The sequence below is a fragment of the Bemisia tabaci genome, chromosome 8, assembly GCF_918797505.1.
Source record: "Bemisia tabaci chromosome 8, PGI_BMITA_v3".
Lineage (NCBI taxonomy): Eukaryota > Metazoa > Arthropoda > Insecta > Hemiptera > Aleyrodidae > Bemisia > Bemisia tabaci.
The window spans coordinates 43,166,526-43,184,702 of NC_092800.1; the positions used below are offsets into that span (position 1 = coordinate 43,166,526).

The 18,177-nt window shown below is 39.5% G+C and overlaps 1 protein-coding gene across 3 annotated transcripts in view; it reads right to left on the bottom strand.

Moving 5' to 3' along the window:
* The window catches only part of LOC109030472 (matrix metalloproteinase-2), a 364,259-nt gene that overhangs the window by 18,460 nt on the left and 327,622 nt on the right, over positions 1-18,177 (bottom strand). For all 3 annotated transcript variants that reach the window (XM_072303226.1, XM_072303227.1, XM_072303225.1), the window contains one exon: positions 985-1,116. In XM_072303226.1, the coding sequence (XP_072159327.1) occupies positions 985-1,116 (132 nt within the window). The remainder of the gene's footprint in view (positions 1-984; positions 1,117-18,177) is intronic.

Here is an 18,177-nt window from a genome sequence, read left to right on the forward strand (position 1 = left end):
CAGAAATCAAAGGTAAAACATACGAAGAGAGAAATTTCATGATTTTCACAAACCCCAAAGTAGGTCCTCAAGGATGGACCTTAAACGTTTTAAAATCCATGCAATAAAGTTACATTGAATCATTATTATTTATTAATGAAAATTATCTTACTTCTGTTGTGACAAGTCAATGAAATTCCTTGCAAGGTTCATAATGCAAAAAGAAACTGTTCAAACTCGTAGTTAGCAACATTTTCATTCTTATGGTGCTGTACGTCACAGGTTTCCACAAGCCCACTTTAACCACTATTTACTCGGTAAAGTGACTTGTTAGGGCACTTAAAATTAAAGCGCCTAAAAATACATTTTTTGACACACTGAGCAGTATGAACCACTAATGAGACTCCGGAGTAAATAATTAAAAGTTGTCTCACAGTGATACACTGTCAAGTCGCGTACACTGATAAAAATATTTGTTTTATTGTGTTACTTTTGGTTAATATATATGTAGGAAGTGAAACACAAGCCAGCGCAAATTTTGTGTTGATTTTGGCTTAGTTTGCGGTGAATTTAGGGCAGAAAACAATGGAGAGACTGGAGGGAACAAATTATATTGCAGATTTACCATTTTTGCAGTCAAAAAAGTTTCCGACATGTTCCAATGTAGTTTTTTTTCAGTAGAAAATGCTAATTTAACCATCCCCGTGATTTCCAGTATAGTGAAATGTACTTGTCGGACATATTTTTTAACAATTTAATTGTTCAATCAGCGATCCATTTTTTCCGCGTGGTAAAATGCATTCCTCCAATTGCGCGATTGCACTCACTACCAGTTTTATTTATTAAATTTCCTCAATAAAACTAGCTGGCATTTTCTCTTTAAATTTTCAACCGAAGGCTAGGATTTTTCTGTGTGTTCCTTCCCGTACTCACCAAACTTTTGTGTTAAAATTTCTCTCTGCGCATAATAATTTAAAATGATGATATAAAATGTGGAATGCTTACTTTTTGAACTCGATAAGGATGTCCGCCCTTTCATCGTTGACCTCCTGGAAGGTCAGTTTGGAATGTTTAGCCCACAGAGCAAGCGCCCTGCTCAGCTCCCGCCGCACTGATCCATTGTGCCCCGTCCGCAAACTGAAAAAAATAAAAAATGAAGTTTTTAAGTATTTTTTATTGAAAAAATGAACTAAAAACACGTTTGAATATTCATTTAACTATTCATTGTAACTATTTGTATTTCGATGGTGAAACTTTCAAACCACGTTTCTCAGTTTGCGACGTTGCAGACTTCCTGTCATACATTATTTTTTAATGGAACACTATTCAACGTCAGTTCTTGAGAACTTCCGTGATTTTTCTTCACTGTGCGAACAAAAATCTGTAAAAACTTCAAAAAATAATATTGATTTGGTGTTCGTCAAAAAATAAAATGGAAGCGGAGATTTTTAGACACCGCAAACGAGATACGTGCTCTGGTGGTTTCAGTGCAATCATCGTGTTTGTTTTGTCAGTTGCGCTTGTCACATAATCGTATTTTGAAGTTTGATTTTTGTAGGACGAGTAAAAATAATCAGATCCGTTCAAACAGCAACTTTCTATACGTTTAATATTAACGAAGATATTGCGCTTTGAAAAATTCTGTTTATGACGTCATCCATTGGTGACACCAGTAGTGACACCCTTAGTTTCTTCCCCCTTCTTTTCAATTGTCAGGGAAACACACATGTTTACTACTGGTTACTCAACGTGAAACTCGGATGGCGTCACTACCAAAGGCGTCTCTACCATGGTGGATGACGTCATAAACCGAATTTTTCAAGGCGGAATATTTCGGTTAGTATTGAACGTAGAAAGTTGCTGTTAGGACGGATCTTATTATTTCTGGCTGATCTACAAGAATCAAACATCAAAACACGATTCTGTGACCAGCGCAACTGACCCATTCTCAACTCTTACTACGAATCCACTTGTACGCAACGCATCGATTTTGTGAGTGATTTCCAGGGTGACAAAATTTCATGAAAAATAAAATCTTGAAATTTCACGTGAAATATTTCATGAAATGTCAGAAATTTATGAAAGATATGGAAAAATATCGGTTCCTGATCATGTTTCGCAAAATATAAAAATTGTAACTTTCTTCTACTTTTTTATGTTTTTGTGCGGGCTGCATATTCTAGCCCCTGAAAAATATGAAATATTTCACAGCCTCGTGAAATTTCATGAAATAATTCACCGAAATTTCCCATCTTCCGTTTCCTCCTTACGTTTCATGCCACCCTGGTAATTTCTCAGAGAGAGCTGGAAAAAGAGATAGAAAAAGAGATGGAAAGAGAGAAAATACAACCTTTCACCAGTGAGCTGCGTTGGATTGGGGCGCTACAAAGGCCGATGACAAGGAGACGAAGAGAAAATGAAGTAAGGAAATCGCTCACTCAAGGAGGTTGTGATGGATCGTAGGTAAACACATCACACCCAGATTGAGTGAGTAACCGTCCCGTCTTCCGTTGCTTTACCTACGCACGTTACGTCGCTTACGTCGCTTACGTCACGCTGTCCGATCCGATCGAACATGCTTCCAATCCGCCGATCATATTACCATGTCGATCAAATTCGTCGAAACGAAACCGCCGGTTGCCGCGATCGGGAAAAATTTCATCCTCACGAGCTCGAATTCGGGTCGAACACGTCGTTTTTTTTTACATGACACGTGGAAACTCAGGTGCAAAAATGCGCTATATTTTGTAAATTGTTTTCGGACGAAAAATAATGCTTATTTCGCGTGAAGAGTTACGGAAACGGGGAATAAAGTAATCTTAGAAGAAAAGTCCGCTTAAGTAATGCGTAAGCCACTTAGAGAGAGAAGGGGTCTGAGATTGGAGAGGGAAAGGATCTGCGATTGGCTTACGGAGCGAGGGGCAGAGGGTCAGGTCCAGGCTTACGGAAGCCTCTCAATTTTAAAACAAATAAAAAATAAATAAATAAAAAAAATGATTTTGCCATCAATTTTTCAGGTTCACTAAGTTATTTTTTCTTCATGAATGAGGGAAGGGGGTTAACCCCGCTAACCCCCTCCCCCTTGTGACGCAACCCTAAACCCCCTTCCTTTTGAACGATGTAACGCTGGCCTGCCCCCCTCAATTTTTTTAAAAAAAAATCAAGTAAACGTTGAGAAAACATCTCGAAAGAAATTCGGGGTTTTTTGGAGCTGAAATACGACAGAAAGAGATCAACAAAGGTGTGAAGAAATTCATTCGGGAAGGGCGGGATTTTCAATTTTTTGCACGTTTTTTTTCAAAGTTTTTTTCTTTCCCCTGCCTCGGATTTGTTACGTAACGCTGAGCTTGACCCCCTCCCCTTTATAACGCATTGTAACGTTGGCTAACACCCCCCCCCCCCCCAAGTGCGTTTCGTAATACTTGATCAGCCCTTAATGATAACCTAACCCCTAAGTGATATCCATTCATCGAGTAAGAGATGAACGAACGATCCGGCGATTTGACAGCGGCGATTTTGCGTTGCAGCATAAAGTATTGGATTTCTGTTTGACATCTCAGCCGTGCGGCTGTGCCCATTACTTATGTTGATTCTGGGTCAATAATCAAGGCCGTTAATATTTGATCTGAGGGGAGGATTTGGTCGTTACTCATCTACTCTGCCGTGCCAAGGAAAAACGCCGTATGAACATTCGAGAGTTGCCTTTCCCCGAATAGAAGATGTATTTTTGTGGGGAATTATGCATATCTTTCTTTGAAATTTTCAGTTTTTTTTAGATCAAATTGCGAACAAAATCGTCTGAAAAATTTGAAGAAAAATATTCACATTTGTCCCAGTTAATTCGTTGTACATTGAAGGAAATATGACAACGCCTGAAGGTTCATACGGCGTTCTTCCATAACGCGGTAGTACTGCAGAGGGGTTATTCTGAATGAGAATCTTAACTCTTTGGTGTAATATCTCAATTTGAGCCTGAGGTATGCCAATTTGATTACTAAATTTTAATTCGTGCCCTGTTATATGTTAGCAAAAATATGGTATTTTTCCAGCTTTTTGTCTGATGCTTCATGCAGATAGTCATTTATTACATTCCATATCGAAATTTTTTTGTGTTACGCGCTAATTTTTGGCGAGAAGATTCTCTGGGTATATAGGCATAGGAATACTCGAAAAAATCTTGAACCTTTTTTGAATCATTCCAAAAATTGCTTGCAATTTACAAAAATATATCTCAAGATTGTTATGCAACATGATATAAAGTACATAAAATGAGGCACCTGGTGGATGTTGAATGGTAAAACCTAAAAAAAAAGCCGTGTTTTATCAATTTTACTATTCAAGTTCCACCAGGTATCTATTATAAGTACTTTATTATACGTTGAATAACGATCTTGATAAATATTTTTGTAAATCACAAGAAATTTTTGGAATAATTCCACAATAATTTCCAATGAAAAAAACCGTGTTTTATCATTTTTACTTTGCAGACAATCAAAAATTGAGCACTCGCAAGCCAAAAGACTCAATACATTTGATCTTTAAAATTTGAGCATATTTTTAGACTAGAGCCTTTATATTGCACTTTGAAGCAAAACATTAAATAGGCAAAGTTTGTTCCACATTGAACTTCATTAGTGCAAAATCAGTCACGCAACTGACAACTAATTGGGGAACATTTCACGTAAAAACTTCACGAAGGGATGAAGGCACGGGGGAGAGGGGAGTCAGTGGCGTGGCGTGCTTTGCGATATATCGATTGATCTGCCATTCAAACCTATGGAAAATGATCGATAAACAGGGTGTTCGCAACGAACACCTTATTAATCGATTCTTTACCATGCACAACTTTAAATAAGGAAATATCGATGATCGAACATTCACGCCACACCACCGGAGGGGAGAGGGAGGTGATACAACGATGAGACGCAAATGAGGGATGAATTAGAAAGGTATCAAAGATACACGCATATTCAATGGGAGAGTTGAATAGCTGACAATTTGAGGAAGGGTAAAGGAGACTACAAACGAGAGGAAAATGATTACCTCAGCTTTAAAAAAAAAAAAAATTCAATTTACGATTTTAAACAGAGGCGGTGAGGGGGTAGGAGGGATGCGAAAGAACGTACTCAAAACCGCTGGTGGTGCGAGAGTAGGGGCGCTAAGGGTAGCGAGGCGAAACTGTGCCACATACATGTCTAATTTCCATCCCCTAGGACGCGACCCCACGGGAGCTTTCGATCTGCTCCCCGCAAACTTGGCAATTTCACTGCGTCGTTGTAAAGAGAGAGAAAAAAGTGATGATGACTCGAAAAGATAAGCATTTCCCATGATTCGGGGGAGGGGGTGGATTCGGGGATGCAAAACCCGTGGGGGGGGGGGAGGGGCTCGAGGACCTTCTCGGTGCACTGCCTCAAGTCTTTCGCCTCGACTTTGAAGAGGCTTCGACGGAGTGCTGAGGAGACGGGACCTACCGGCGCACGGTGGATCGAGCCAATCACAGAGGTCGAACATGACATTTTTGACTAAGACTGCTAATTTCGATGTATAATTCGTCATATTTTAAATTTTAAGGGGCGTTTCTATCACACAATTTAACGAGGGAACCAATGGAGCCACTTTAAAGACCTCAAAGTTTTGTATGAACGAAGTTGTAAGCTTTAAAGTTTCTAAATGTTGTCCGGCCTCTCCTATTGACTCGGTCCACTGTGCGGCGCGGCGCGGCCCGAGCTGTACTAGTCACAACTGTGACAAGGGAACAACGTAACTTGATTTTTCACCGAGCCGCGTCAGTATGTGCGGCTGTGCGGTTCAAAGCTCCTTGAAAATTGACTTACAATCTTTTTGTCGAGGGAGCTGTGCAAGTTGCGCCTTGCGGGTGCTGCAACACTTCACACTGTCCACTGTTCCTTTACCAGTTCCTAGCTCTTGTAGCGGTCTACATACCCGTATAAAACCCCCGAAAGCCTCTTTGTTGCAATGTCAAATCCGGGTTATAAGAATCGCAAAATGCTCAACATTTTCCCGCAGTAAAATTTTCAATTTTAAGCCCAATTCACACGATCAAACTTTTCATCCGACATGATTGAACGAAAAGTTGGTTGGAAAGTTGAACGCAAAAAAATTTGATTCAATTATTCTCGGTTCAACTTTTCATCCAATTTATGAACATACATTTGTTCAACCTTTGCATGATGGAACGAAAAGTTGGATGGAAAGTTCAACGCAAAACAATTTGATTCAATTACTCTCCGTTCAAATTTCCATCCAGTTGGCGGCGCCAATTGGATGGAGAATTGACCGAGAAGTTGAAAGTGACGTCACATTCAAGTTTCCGTTTAATTTTTCATCAAATTATTGTCGTTTTTTCTTGTCAGTATCACACTATCCAACTTTTCATTACAATAAGTTGCATCCAAAAGTTGAATGTAAAGTTTGATATTGTAAATTGGGCTCTAAACTTTCCTCTATGAAATCTTTGCGATCGACCTCCAGAGAAGGGAAAAATTGCGAGGAAATTTTTTTCAGCGAAGCTGATTGCCTGTAAAGTTCATGTATCTTTGAGTTACAACCTTTCCATGTATTCATGTTAATGCAATTACGAGAGGAGTTTCTCCCGACAAGTTCAGAGGTTCAGTCACTACGTTTAGGGTTTTACTAATAGGCTAAGTTTCTTTGGAAAAATTCACGAGTATCCTAATTAAGCTCCTCTGTTTTATACTTAAAATGAGAGTTCGCTGTAAAAGGCCGATTGGACATCGATTACTAACGCACGCTAACGTTGGAGTCGGTGAATGCGGTTATCTTCTCCCATAAAATTAATATTGCTGCAGTCCTTTTGGATTACGGTCAGTGCGTTGACATTTTAAGAGAAATTGTTGTAATTTTGAGAACAGGATGCAAACTGATCAACTTAGGGAAAAAATTTAATGAGCATTATGAAGAGGTTAACTATAATGTTGAGAGATTAAAAAAATAGTTCCATTATTTAAAATTTCAAGGTATGCTTTGAGATTGGCTCAACTCAAAATTATGGATATCTTCATTATCCCCTCTGTTTTTCAATGTCACTCAGCATGTCGTTTTCTTAAATTCGACGTCATTTTGCAATATGGGGAACTATAATTTCTGGCTCCTGCAAAAATCACCTATCTGCTTAGGGGAACTAATGACACATACTCTGCTACGAGCTCTGCTTTCTCATTGCAAAATGCACCCCAAACCATTCCGAGAAATGAACTAACTTGAACAATTTGTTAAGAGCACTTGATTATCATTTTGGAATCGGTAAAAAATTCATAAAATTGAAGCAGTACTCAAGACTCAAAAGCGACCTTGAAACAGAGCAAAGTTTCCGATTAAATGACACTTGGAGTGGCAAAATTTCATGAAAAATAAAATTTTGAAATTTCACGTGAAAAATTTCATGAAATTTCAGAAATGTATGAAAGATATCGAAAAATATCGGTTCCTTTTCATGTTTCGCGAAATGTAAAAATAGTGAATTTCTTCTATTTTTGTGTGTTTGAGTGCGGGTTGCATACGCTAGCCCCTGAAAAATATGAAATATTTCACAGCCTCATGAAATTTCATGAAATATTTCACTGAAATTTCCAATCTTTCATTTCTTTCTTACGTTTCATGCCACCCTACTTGGAGCTCATGAAAGCAACGATATACTACTTGCAGACTTACATTTAAGTCTTTTCAAAAATAACTACACAACATGCGTTAATGTGCGGGACTCTATGAATAATTGTCATGAAAACGTCGAGCCATTACCAGTGGGAATTGCTCGTATTTTCATAACGCTTTCCTCCCGCTCTTCCTTTTCCGCGAAATAATGACAATATGACAGCGTTATCTCTTCTACTATCCGGTCAGACGAGAGGAATAATGAAAAACAAGAGAAAAATTATAGCAGCGACACAAAAGTGCGTGCAGACTTGCACATGTAATTCGCAGAGCGGAGATACAAGAGTAAGCTCCAGCCCGTGTTTTTCATTTAAATAATTGAACGTTATATTTCAGAAACGGCCTATGAACCAGGTTTTTAAAGGTATTACTTTTTCCGAGCCTTCAACGTATTTAGACGTTTCAAAAACAATTACATTTATATGTATAGAGTGAAAAAATGCCACGACAAGGTCGTGAAAGTGTATTACCGCATGCGATAAAGTGATCATTCAAAGTAAACGTTTCTATTTCGATAGTGAAACAGGGTGTCTACAAGTTCGGAAATAGTACTGATTTTTTAAGGGTGGTCTGGAAGTGCTAAAAAAAGTGCGGAAATTCCGCAAGAAGGTTCCGGAATTTTTTCCATCTTTTTGTCATTTTTGTCGAAATTTGAGCGAGAAATTCAAATTTTTTAAATTTTTCGAATATCCTCAAATGGAGGTACTGAAAAGGTACTGAATTTTTCAGTTGAGGAGGTACTGAATTTCTTGGGAATGTACTGAAAAACTACTGTAAAAGTACTGATTTTTGCCAGCCTGTTCTCGTAAACACCCTGTGAAAACGCGTTTTCGTAATAGAGACGGCCTTTATTGCGCGCTTTAGCCTCGCGAATAATCATATCGTCAAGTAATAAATTATTGCTTTTGATACATTTGAAGGTAAAGTAATCAATAAAACACGTTGTAAATGTGAAACGCGTTAATATTGGTATCGAAAAGAACTTAAAACGGTACATGTCGCACGAAATAGTCAATATCACAAAATTTTTTTTAACTTGAAAAACCGAAACTCTTTTTGTCAGACAGGGTTGAGAGGAGTCCCTACTCCTCCTATGCGTTTTATAGCTGATCTCTTTTGTGGCCATGTTCGGTGATTTTGATTAATTTTAAGAACTTTTTTTAAACTTTTTCGCCTCCTCATCTCAAACATTTTGCCGTTTCCAAACGCTTCCACTTAAAATTTGGCTTCAATGACGTCCACGGAGTAAAGAAAAATCAACTGACGAATGGTACTCATACAAATGTACAATTAAGAGTAAAATTTTACCAATTCGCTTTTCTGAATTCAATCATGGATTTTTGATTTTTTTGAAATCAATGACATTAAATCAATCGTTGGATCTTGAAAAACAGGAAAGCAATTCCAAATTTTACGTTTTTTTCACTTCGGAGCAAGGAAATAATCACGCGGTCTAAAGAAAAAAATACCGCTTCAATTAGATCACGCATTGACAATTGAAAAGGGTAAAAATATAAATCAACATTCAACATTAGCTCATTTGAGAGAGACCCGACGATTGCGAAACGAACCAAAAGAGGGTAACTGCTTTGCTTGAAAAAGGAAAAGAAGGAAGATGAAAAACCAGAGAGATCACAACGACGAAATGCTTCGAAAAATTGGTGAGAGGGACTGAAAAATTTTCAAACGAACTGAATCCCGAAAAAAAAATACAAAATACAAAATAAGCACTATAATCCGGAAAACTTTAGAAATGATTGAACTTGATGAATGAACACGAGGATTAGAAAGAACTTCGGGTAAGTAGGAGCACACCGGCGAGGGTGCGACACTGGGGGTTGGTGCGACACTGGGAACCGGGGCGACACGAGGTTGGAACGGGGGAGGGCGCACCAACCCGCACCAGCACCACATTCGCGACAGACACTCGAGCACTCACTTGAGCTCCTGGGGGACATCCACTCTTATAAACGCTCGCCGGAGAGCAGGCGCAGAGCTACTCCTGCACCAGTCCACATTGCCCCTGATAAGTGATAACGCCGCAGCACTGCAAGAACACCCCCGCCTCCGATCAGACGCCCCCCCCCCCCCCCACCACTCCATCCTTCTTCGGAGATAATGCGGAACGGGCCGGCCACGTTGCTCCACTAATGAGACCCTGATTTGACATTTCCAACGCGCTCGTGTTGCAGCTGTCTTTGAACCCTCCTGAGCTCGGAGGCCTAAGTTTCGGCGCAAAGGCGTCGTCGTGAGGATTGAAGCACGTCAGGGGAGGAGGACCATCCGAAATCTGAGGAAATTCACTTTAGGTGCATTTTTGCGTTGGGTCGAATAGATTGTGTGAACCTGATTCTTGTTTTCGGGGCTCACTAAAAGGATGGTTGGTGTTCACCGGGGTCATCGTTTGGATTTCAGGTCTCGATACACTATCAGAGGCGGACCCAGCGATTTGGCAACCCTGGATTTGCTCCATTTAAACCTATGCTAAATAATCGATTCTTGTCGGAGCACTTGGCCCCTTCAAGAATCGATACATTTCCATAGGTTTAAATGGAGAAAACGCAATGTTGCCAATTTGCTGGATCCGCCAATGTATGCGATCAAATTCCCGAACCAATTACCATCAAAGTGTCGGGAGTCATCAGGCTTAATATAGTTGCTAGACTAATTTTCAAATGGAAACCTGGCAGAAATGTTTTGGGTGGTAAGGAATGATGAATGATATGACACTCCATTCTGGTCAAAATTTGACGGTCGGTCCAATTTGGATCAAAGCGGAATGTTGCATGGTGACCATCAGTCATCAACTGGTCTACTTCGATCGGTTTTGATCGTGTACCTAGACCTTATCCCGTGAATTACTAACTAGTAGGAAGTAGAGTACCTGTATAGCGAGAGTATGGACAGATGTGAAACTCCGAGAATCCATCAGGCCTTCACCGATGCTTCTGCGAATAAAGTTAGGGCCCAGAAATGCAGCCAACCTATGAATTTCAATTATCCAGAACGATTTACTAATACTATTGTTACGAACCGTCGTTTATTAAGCACGTGTTTGACTCAGTTTTTGCATAAATTTACTCAATTTTGCGGAAGAACGCTCATTTATGTACATTCTTGGCCATCTTGGTTAGAATTGGAACCTGCAGACTGGCAGTGAAATTTTGTGCGTTAGAAGTTGGTTAGAAGGGTGGCTGCACTTTTGGGCCCTAAGCCCTCCATGAAGCGATCTGTCCATACTCGTAGGAAGCTTTGTGATTGGTCTGTGCTGATGGATGAGTCTGTCGACCCACTGACACCACTGAGTTCAGAAATTTCATCGGATTAATACGATCTATCTCATCCAACGCGAAAATTTGCTCCGTAGGAGCCGTTTGAGTAGGACGTAAGTCACTTTGAAAGGGGGAGAGTATCTGATGGGGATCATTGAAGGGAAAACAATTATAACTTTTTGTAGCGATATCTCAGGTTATCTGATTATATTTTAGGAAAAATTGAGGGATTAGGGAGACAAACCAGGATCACGTAATTCAAGAGAAGAAGCGAGAGGTTCGCTGACGGGTGGCGTATTTGCCGTGCTGAGGGAAAACGCCGTATGAACATTCGAGAGTTACCAAATTTTCTAAGGTAAATTTTTTATTTTTAAAGAGATTCATTAATATTCTTCCTTGAAATTTTCAGGGACTTTCAGTTAAATTGCGAACAAAATTATCTAAAAAATTGGAAGAAAAATAAGCATAAGTTTTCTCGAAAATGTGTGTTTTATCAAAATAAATTTGGAAACGCCTGAGAGTTCATACAGCATTTTTTCTTAGCAAGGCAGTATTGGAGAGGGGAGGGGAGGTACGAAAGTCGGTCAAAGTGGCTGAGTTGTAATACTTGAACGGTCTCATAAATGATTGACAAAATGGGTCCGTTGTACGCAAGAGATACCACTGTGGAATGAACGGCAGGGGGTCAGATGACAAGAAAATCACGACGGTCACACTGAAAAAGTCTGAAATTCCCTCCTTCGTTCGCAATTTGCGTAGTTCATAATGCGGTTTTTTAAATTTTTCGCGTCCAGGGGTAATTTTCTTCAACGGTCACCGGAAACGAGCGAACGGCCACTTCAAGCGACTTGTAAGTGACTACCGGTAAATACAGGAAGTTGCTGATTCGTTGTTGTATAATTTATTTGGTTTGTTAAAAAACAAAACTCAGCAGCTTTTTCGCAGTTAAATCTGAAATAGTTAGTTAGTTAGTTAATTTATTTAAAGATATTCAGCATTTTAGGCTATTAACGTCTTTACACAGAATTTGGAAGATGGGTGTAAATACAAAAATTTAGATTTTTAAATTAAGGAGGCAAAGAGTTTCAGAAGTTTGGTAGTGATGTTGGGTTCAGCTGAACATTTCAAAGGTAAATATTCACAATTTTCCTCATAAATACATTTTTCATCCGGAGAAATTTGGCAACTCTCGAATGTCCATACGCCGTTCTTCATTAGCATGACAGAATAATTATATTGAAATAATTTTTCAAAGGAAGATTTTTTTTTTTTTTGGTCAATATAATTTGAAGGAAAAATTTCAACAGTTTGTGAACTCACATTCTCTTTAAGGTCTCATGATGAAAGCGTGCGCAAAAGACAGAAAGAAAAAGGAAAGAAAAAAAAAATCTTTCCATTTCGAATAAAATTAATTCTAATAGATAGTAATGTCTTTAAAATGGATCCGTTTCCATCAAAATCTGTTTTAAGACCCCAGAAAAGGTCGACGGAACAAACCACACATATTATGTTACAGATGTTTTAGTAGGGGTGTGTCTGCTTCATAATCAGTATTTGACTGTCGCATGTCGCACAGGCTCCGCGATAGGAACATGCGTTTCGCAGAACAGTCATACCCCTGCCTTCAAAGATTATTAGATAAACACTGGAGACCACTTCATTTTTTCCGAGCCTGCATGGATGAAGCCAAACTGGCTTTTCTAGAATTGACGAGAGAACGTGTTCGAGCTATACGATGCTCCTTCAGTTTGCAGGTTAAGATATTAGAGTTACATCCTGGTTATGAGATCCAGCACCCCCCCCCCCCACATCCCCAACAGAAAACGAAATTCTATTGCAATTTGGCCGCAGGTTGTATTACCGACTTTCGGCGCCTGCAGCTGCTACTAGAAGCTATTTTAAACCTGTCTGCCCAAGTGCTCATTGGCAAATTTGCTAGTTAAATTTGTATTGTTTTGACGATAATTTCCCGAGAGATCTTTGGAAGCTTTGCCAATTTTTGGGATCACCTTTTTTTTATTAAAATGGACTGGGAAAAGAATATGAGGGCCAGAATTTGTCAAAAAATATTTCTTATTGAATTTTTATACAGCGAAAGCTCGCTAAGTCGAATTGCAAAGGGACCGAAAAAAAATTCGACTTAAGCTGCAATTCCTCTTAACCGATTCTCCACTTAACATATCGACGTGTCTAGGGACCGAAAAAAATTTGACTTAATCGGCATTTGGTCTTAACCGTAGTTCGACTTAACGAGCTTTTACTGTATTTGAATTTACTTAAATCTCCCTCGGTATTCTCGTCCAATTGGCTTTTCTAACTTTCAAAGTAGCCGTCTGCAAACTCCTGAGGTAGGATGCAGTGGTGAGGCGTGATAATCGACCATCGATATCTCCCCATTTGAAGCTACAGTATAAAGAATCGAGCATTAAGTTGTTCGTTTATCGATCCTTTTCTACAGATTTAAATGGTAGATCAATCGATATATCGCAAAGCACGCCGCTGGTTGGATGCAATTCAGCGAGGCGTCCGCCTGTCCGTCCGGCGTCATAACTTCAACAGCGGTCTTAAACCGCGGTCCTTTCATGTTTCTTTTCATTCTCAGGAGTAAAAAGTCACAAAGGAACTAGATCTGGAGAAAGGGAGGTTTGATATCGGAATCATGGTAATTTTAGTCTCAAATTGATGGACCGCAATGCTGTAATGCTAAGGAAAAATGCCGTATGAACCTTCAGACGTTGCCAAATTTCCTTCGATAAAAACCGAATTTTCTGGAAAAATTGTGAATATTATTTTCCAAAAATTTCAGACAACTTTGTACGCAATTTAATCTAAAAGATCTGAAAATTCCGAGGAAAAATATGCATTAATGTTGTCAAAAATACATGTTTTATCAAGGGAAATTTGGCAACTCTCGAATGTTCATACGGCGTTCTTCCTTAGCATGACAGAATGTCTGCGTGGGCGGGAGCGTTGTCATGGTGAAAAAAACAAATCCCAGTTGACCACAAATCGGACAGTTTCCTTTGAGCACTGTCACGTGCTCGCTCGAGAACTTCTAAGTAAAATGTTTGGTCCACTATTTGAGCTTGGAGCCACCTTTTTGTACTTTTTTTTATGTACAGAAAGGGGGAAAAACATGAAATGACTGCGTTTTGAGACCACAGCGCAATGACGCGCAAGTTTAACGTCAATAAAAAAATTGCCTATAAAAGTTGACGAAATCTCCGAAGTAGAAAAGCGAGGGGAACAAGGCTAAAATACACAATAAAACAACCCGAGAAGTTTCGACTCAGAACTGAGTCATTTTCAGTCGGAATAATGAAACAATACAAATTAAATAATCGATGTTGTTTCTCTTGTTGTATTCATGGATCCTGAATGTAGGGCTCAGGGTTTTCATCGATTTTTTTAATTACTATCATATTATTATTCCGCCTGAAAATGACTCAGTCTAGAGTCGAAACGTCTCGGGCTGTTTCACTGTGCATTTTAGCCTTGTTTCCCGTTTTTTTCTTCTCGCTTTTCTACTGTTCCCATTTTCTCGGGCTGCTCTATAAAAATTTGTATCTATAGGGTTATTCAAAAGTCACGCACCACTGGCCATAAATTTAGTTCTAATTATGATATCGATTTGCGATTTAAGGCGTTTTTCCTCAAGTCGAGGGGGAGGACTTATTTGGTATCTCCCAGTTTTTGATCCCTTGGGGGAAAGGGCGGGGGGCAACTGAAAAATTTCGAACCACCCCCCTCATGGCTAGTGGTGCGTGACTTTTGAATAACCCTGTATCTTATTGTTAAGCAAGTGCGCCGTTTGAATGCATTAGCCACTAGTTTACTGAAATTCAAGAGGCAGGTTGAAATCAAAAAGCGCTTTTTATCGGCTGAGCGCTCAATACTGTCGTGCTAAGGAAGAACGCCGTATGAGCCTTTAGACGTTGCCAAGTTTCCTCCGATAAAAACCGAATTCACTGGGAAAGTTGCTAATATTATTTTCCAAAAATTTCAGACTAATTTTGTGCGCAATTTAATCTAAAATATCTGAAAATTTCAAGGAAACATATGCATGAATGTTGTCAAAAATACATGTTTTACCAGGGAAATTTGGCAACTCTCCAATGTTCATACGGCGTTCTTCCTTAGCAAGGCAGAGTACAACTCTCCTTGTAAAGGCTCCGCTAAAAAAAGACAAGGAATCGAGGAGTCCTGGATCAGGGAACTTATCTTAACTCTACGGGCTCAGAAGTGCATCAAAGGAGGGTCTGAAAAGTTGCTGAAAGACTGATTGAGTCGGGGAGCAACCTTTAGCGGAAGTTTAATATGAGCGTCAAGTGCGCGAGACGACATTTGAAAATGCCAAAGATAGGTGCAAAGGCTCCTGGCCGTATCTTGTACAGCTCTGAGACTTTTGAAAGGCCAAAATGCGACCTTTGACAGGGCAACGGCATTGTTCGTCGAAGCGGTGAAATTTACGGTCTCATCCGATGGAGGTGGAATAATGCACCTCGGAAAATTTAAAGACATTTTTACAATCAAAGTCCCTCGGAATGGGAAGGAGGGGCAGGCACTAAAGACGACACGTGATGGCTGTCGAGAAATTCATCATTCGCCGGGTTCAACTTAATTAATTTTTTGGTATGGCTCTCTTCGGCAACAGAGAGAGGATTTTATTGTCGCCGAATAAAAAATATCAATAATTTTTATACAGTGCCAGTTGATTTAAGTACCTGCTGAAACTGGGGAGAATAAGGCGTTATAATAATGACGAAAGTCGGCTTTCATACGGTTTTCTCCCTGTCTGAAGGACATATACAATGAAGTGGACGGAATTCGAAAAAGTTTAAAAAAATTCATCGGTATTGATTATTTTCGGCCGGAAAATAAAAAAAAAGCATCCATTTTTTCGTTATTCATTCTTTACTTTTTGTTCGATTCATGTCGATCGAATACGTACCCTCTCGTTACACGCATACTACCTATCATACTCTTTTTTTTCTTTTTTTTTTAACTGAACAATTCGCCTTCTGCTGCACCTGCAGCAATTGTTGTTACGAATATGTTGTGCGTGCTGATTTCACTAATTACATACCTGACTCTCTGAAGGCGTTTTATGTGCGAAAGCAATTCGCCTTCAGCTGCGCCTGCAGCAATTGTTGCTACGAATGTGTTGTGCGTGCTGATTGCACTTATTACATACCTGACTCTCTGAAGGCGTTTTATGTGCGAAAGCAATTCGCCTTCAGCTGCGTCTGCAGCAATTGTTGTTACGAATATGTTGTGCGAACAACAGAAGTGAAATCTGAATGAATCGCTTAATCTCTATTTCGTTCGTTCTCCGACAGATTGCTCTACTTGTGCACATAAATCGCCTTCAGGGAATCGAGTATGTAATCGGCCAAAATCAGCACGCACAACATATTCATAATAACAATTGCGGCAGACGCAGTAGAAGGCGAATTGCTCAGTTAAAAAAAAAATTGAGTATGATAAGTACTCTGTATGCAACGAGAGGGTATGTATTCGATCGACTTGAATCGAACAAAAAATAAAAAAAAGGTGAACCGAACAACACCGCTTCAATGGACAAGTAAATGTAAAAGCGGATTAAAATTAATAGAAAACTTGAATTTACAAAGAAAATTTCAAACTGCCATATCTCGAAATTAGGATCAGCCAAGATTTTGATTTTTCACCATTTTATGTCCACACATACCATAGACTCACCCCCTAGCTAGCTGCAAACCGTTTTCACGTAAATTTTTGTCGCATTTTGTTTTTTGCTTCAAGACCACTATGCCTCACACATGGTCTCACCTCATATTTTCTGGCAGTAAAAAATGTGTCTTTCTAGATGGAAAGTATGTAGAGAAAACTTAGGAAAGAGATACTCTAAAAAAAAAAAAAAAAAAAAAAAAAAAAAAAAAGGTATCACTGTATTCCTTAAATCGTTGTTCTTTCGCTTTCTGTACCATTTTTTTCAGAAGTTGGCGAGAAATGTTCCGGAAGGCTTCCACAAGAATTGAGTTTTTTTAGTGATTGATGCCACAAATTTTAAAACCTTTCTACCGTTGGAAAGTTGAGAGTATGGCCTTTTCAACGGCCAATGGGATTTTTTTCTTGTAACGTTTTGAGTCCGAGGAAAAAAAAATAGGGAAACTAACTCTTTGTTCGACCCTCGTACTTGGATGTTTTGACCCATCCGCCATTTTTGCCCGGAGAGGCTCATTTCGTCTCCTTCCGGCCAAAGTATCACCAGTGCCATGCGACGTTTCAAAATTTCCGCCGCCATTTTGTTTTTTTATAGAGAGATTGTTGGGTGAATCTGTTTGAAAATTTCACTGGATTTTATCGGCAGCGCAAAAAAATTCGGTGAAATTTTCGGACAGCCTCGTTGAACAATGTCTCTGTAAAAGAGAAAAATATCGAGGGACATTTTGAAACGTCGCATGGTGCTTGTGATACTTTGGCCGGAAGGTGACGATTAGTTTTCGAAGCACTAAAATAAAAATAAGACGAACGGAACCAACGCATCATGGAAATAGAGCGAGAAAAAGAGCGCGCTTCGATTACGGCGCAGGGACACAACTATTCGTGCTTGATGGATGTCCGTGTTGTATCTGCGAAATTGAAGGCGCGACGATGGCGTGAGGCGTGAACTTGCAATGCTTCGCTGTATGCTGGCAATGACGTGTCGTTCAAATGCGTGGTAAAAAGTGAAAAACGAGGCCTGATTACGACTCTCCTGTCTTCGGCTGTGTTGACACTGTTTTTACCCTCTATTTTTCAATTTGTTGTCCGATTATTTTTTATAGTCGGATCAATTTGACCGACTCTCGACATCATTATTCCTCGAGTTTTTTAAATGACTAGCACCGCTGCAGACTGCTCAAAAGCAAAAATATTTGACTAAGCACCTTCCCCAAAACTACCCTCTCTCTGCGTGAATACTGACACATAAGGTGGTTATTAAGGGTCCTCAACGCTTCTACAAAACTGGTTGCGATACGCAAGGGAGAAAATTGCATTGAGGAGTGTCGAGGGTGGAATGGAAACAAAGAGGGAAAAAGGAAACATTGATAATTAAGAAGGCGTGAAATTTAAATAATTAGCGGTCTTTTGATATTTCCCGCCTCTGCGAGCTTAGAGACTGAATAAAATTCGAAGAATACATCGTTATGATCCCTTTGAATCGAATTCAAAGCCACAGAAGTGCGGCTCAGTGGTCCCAAAACAGCGG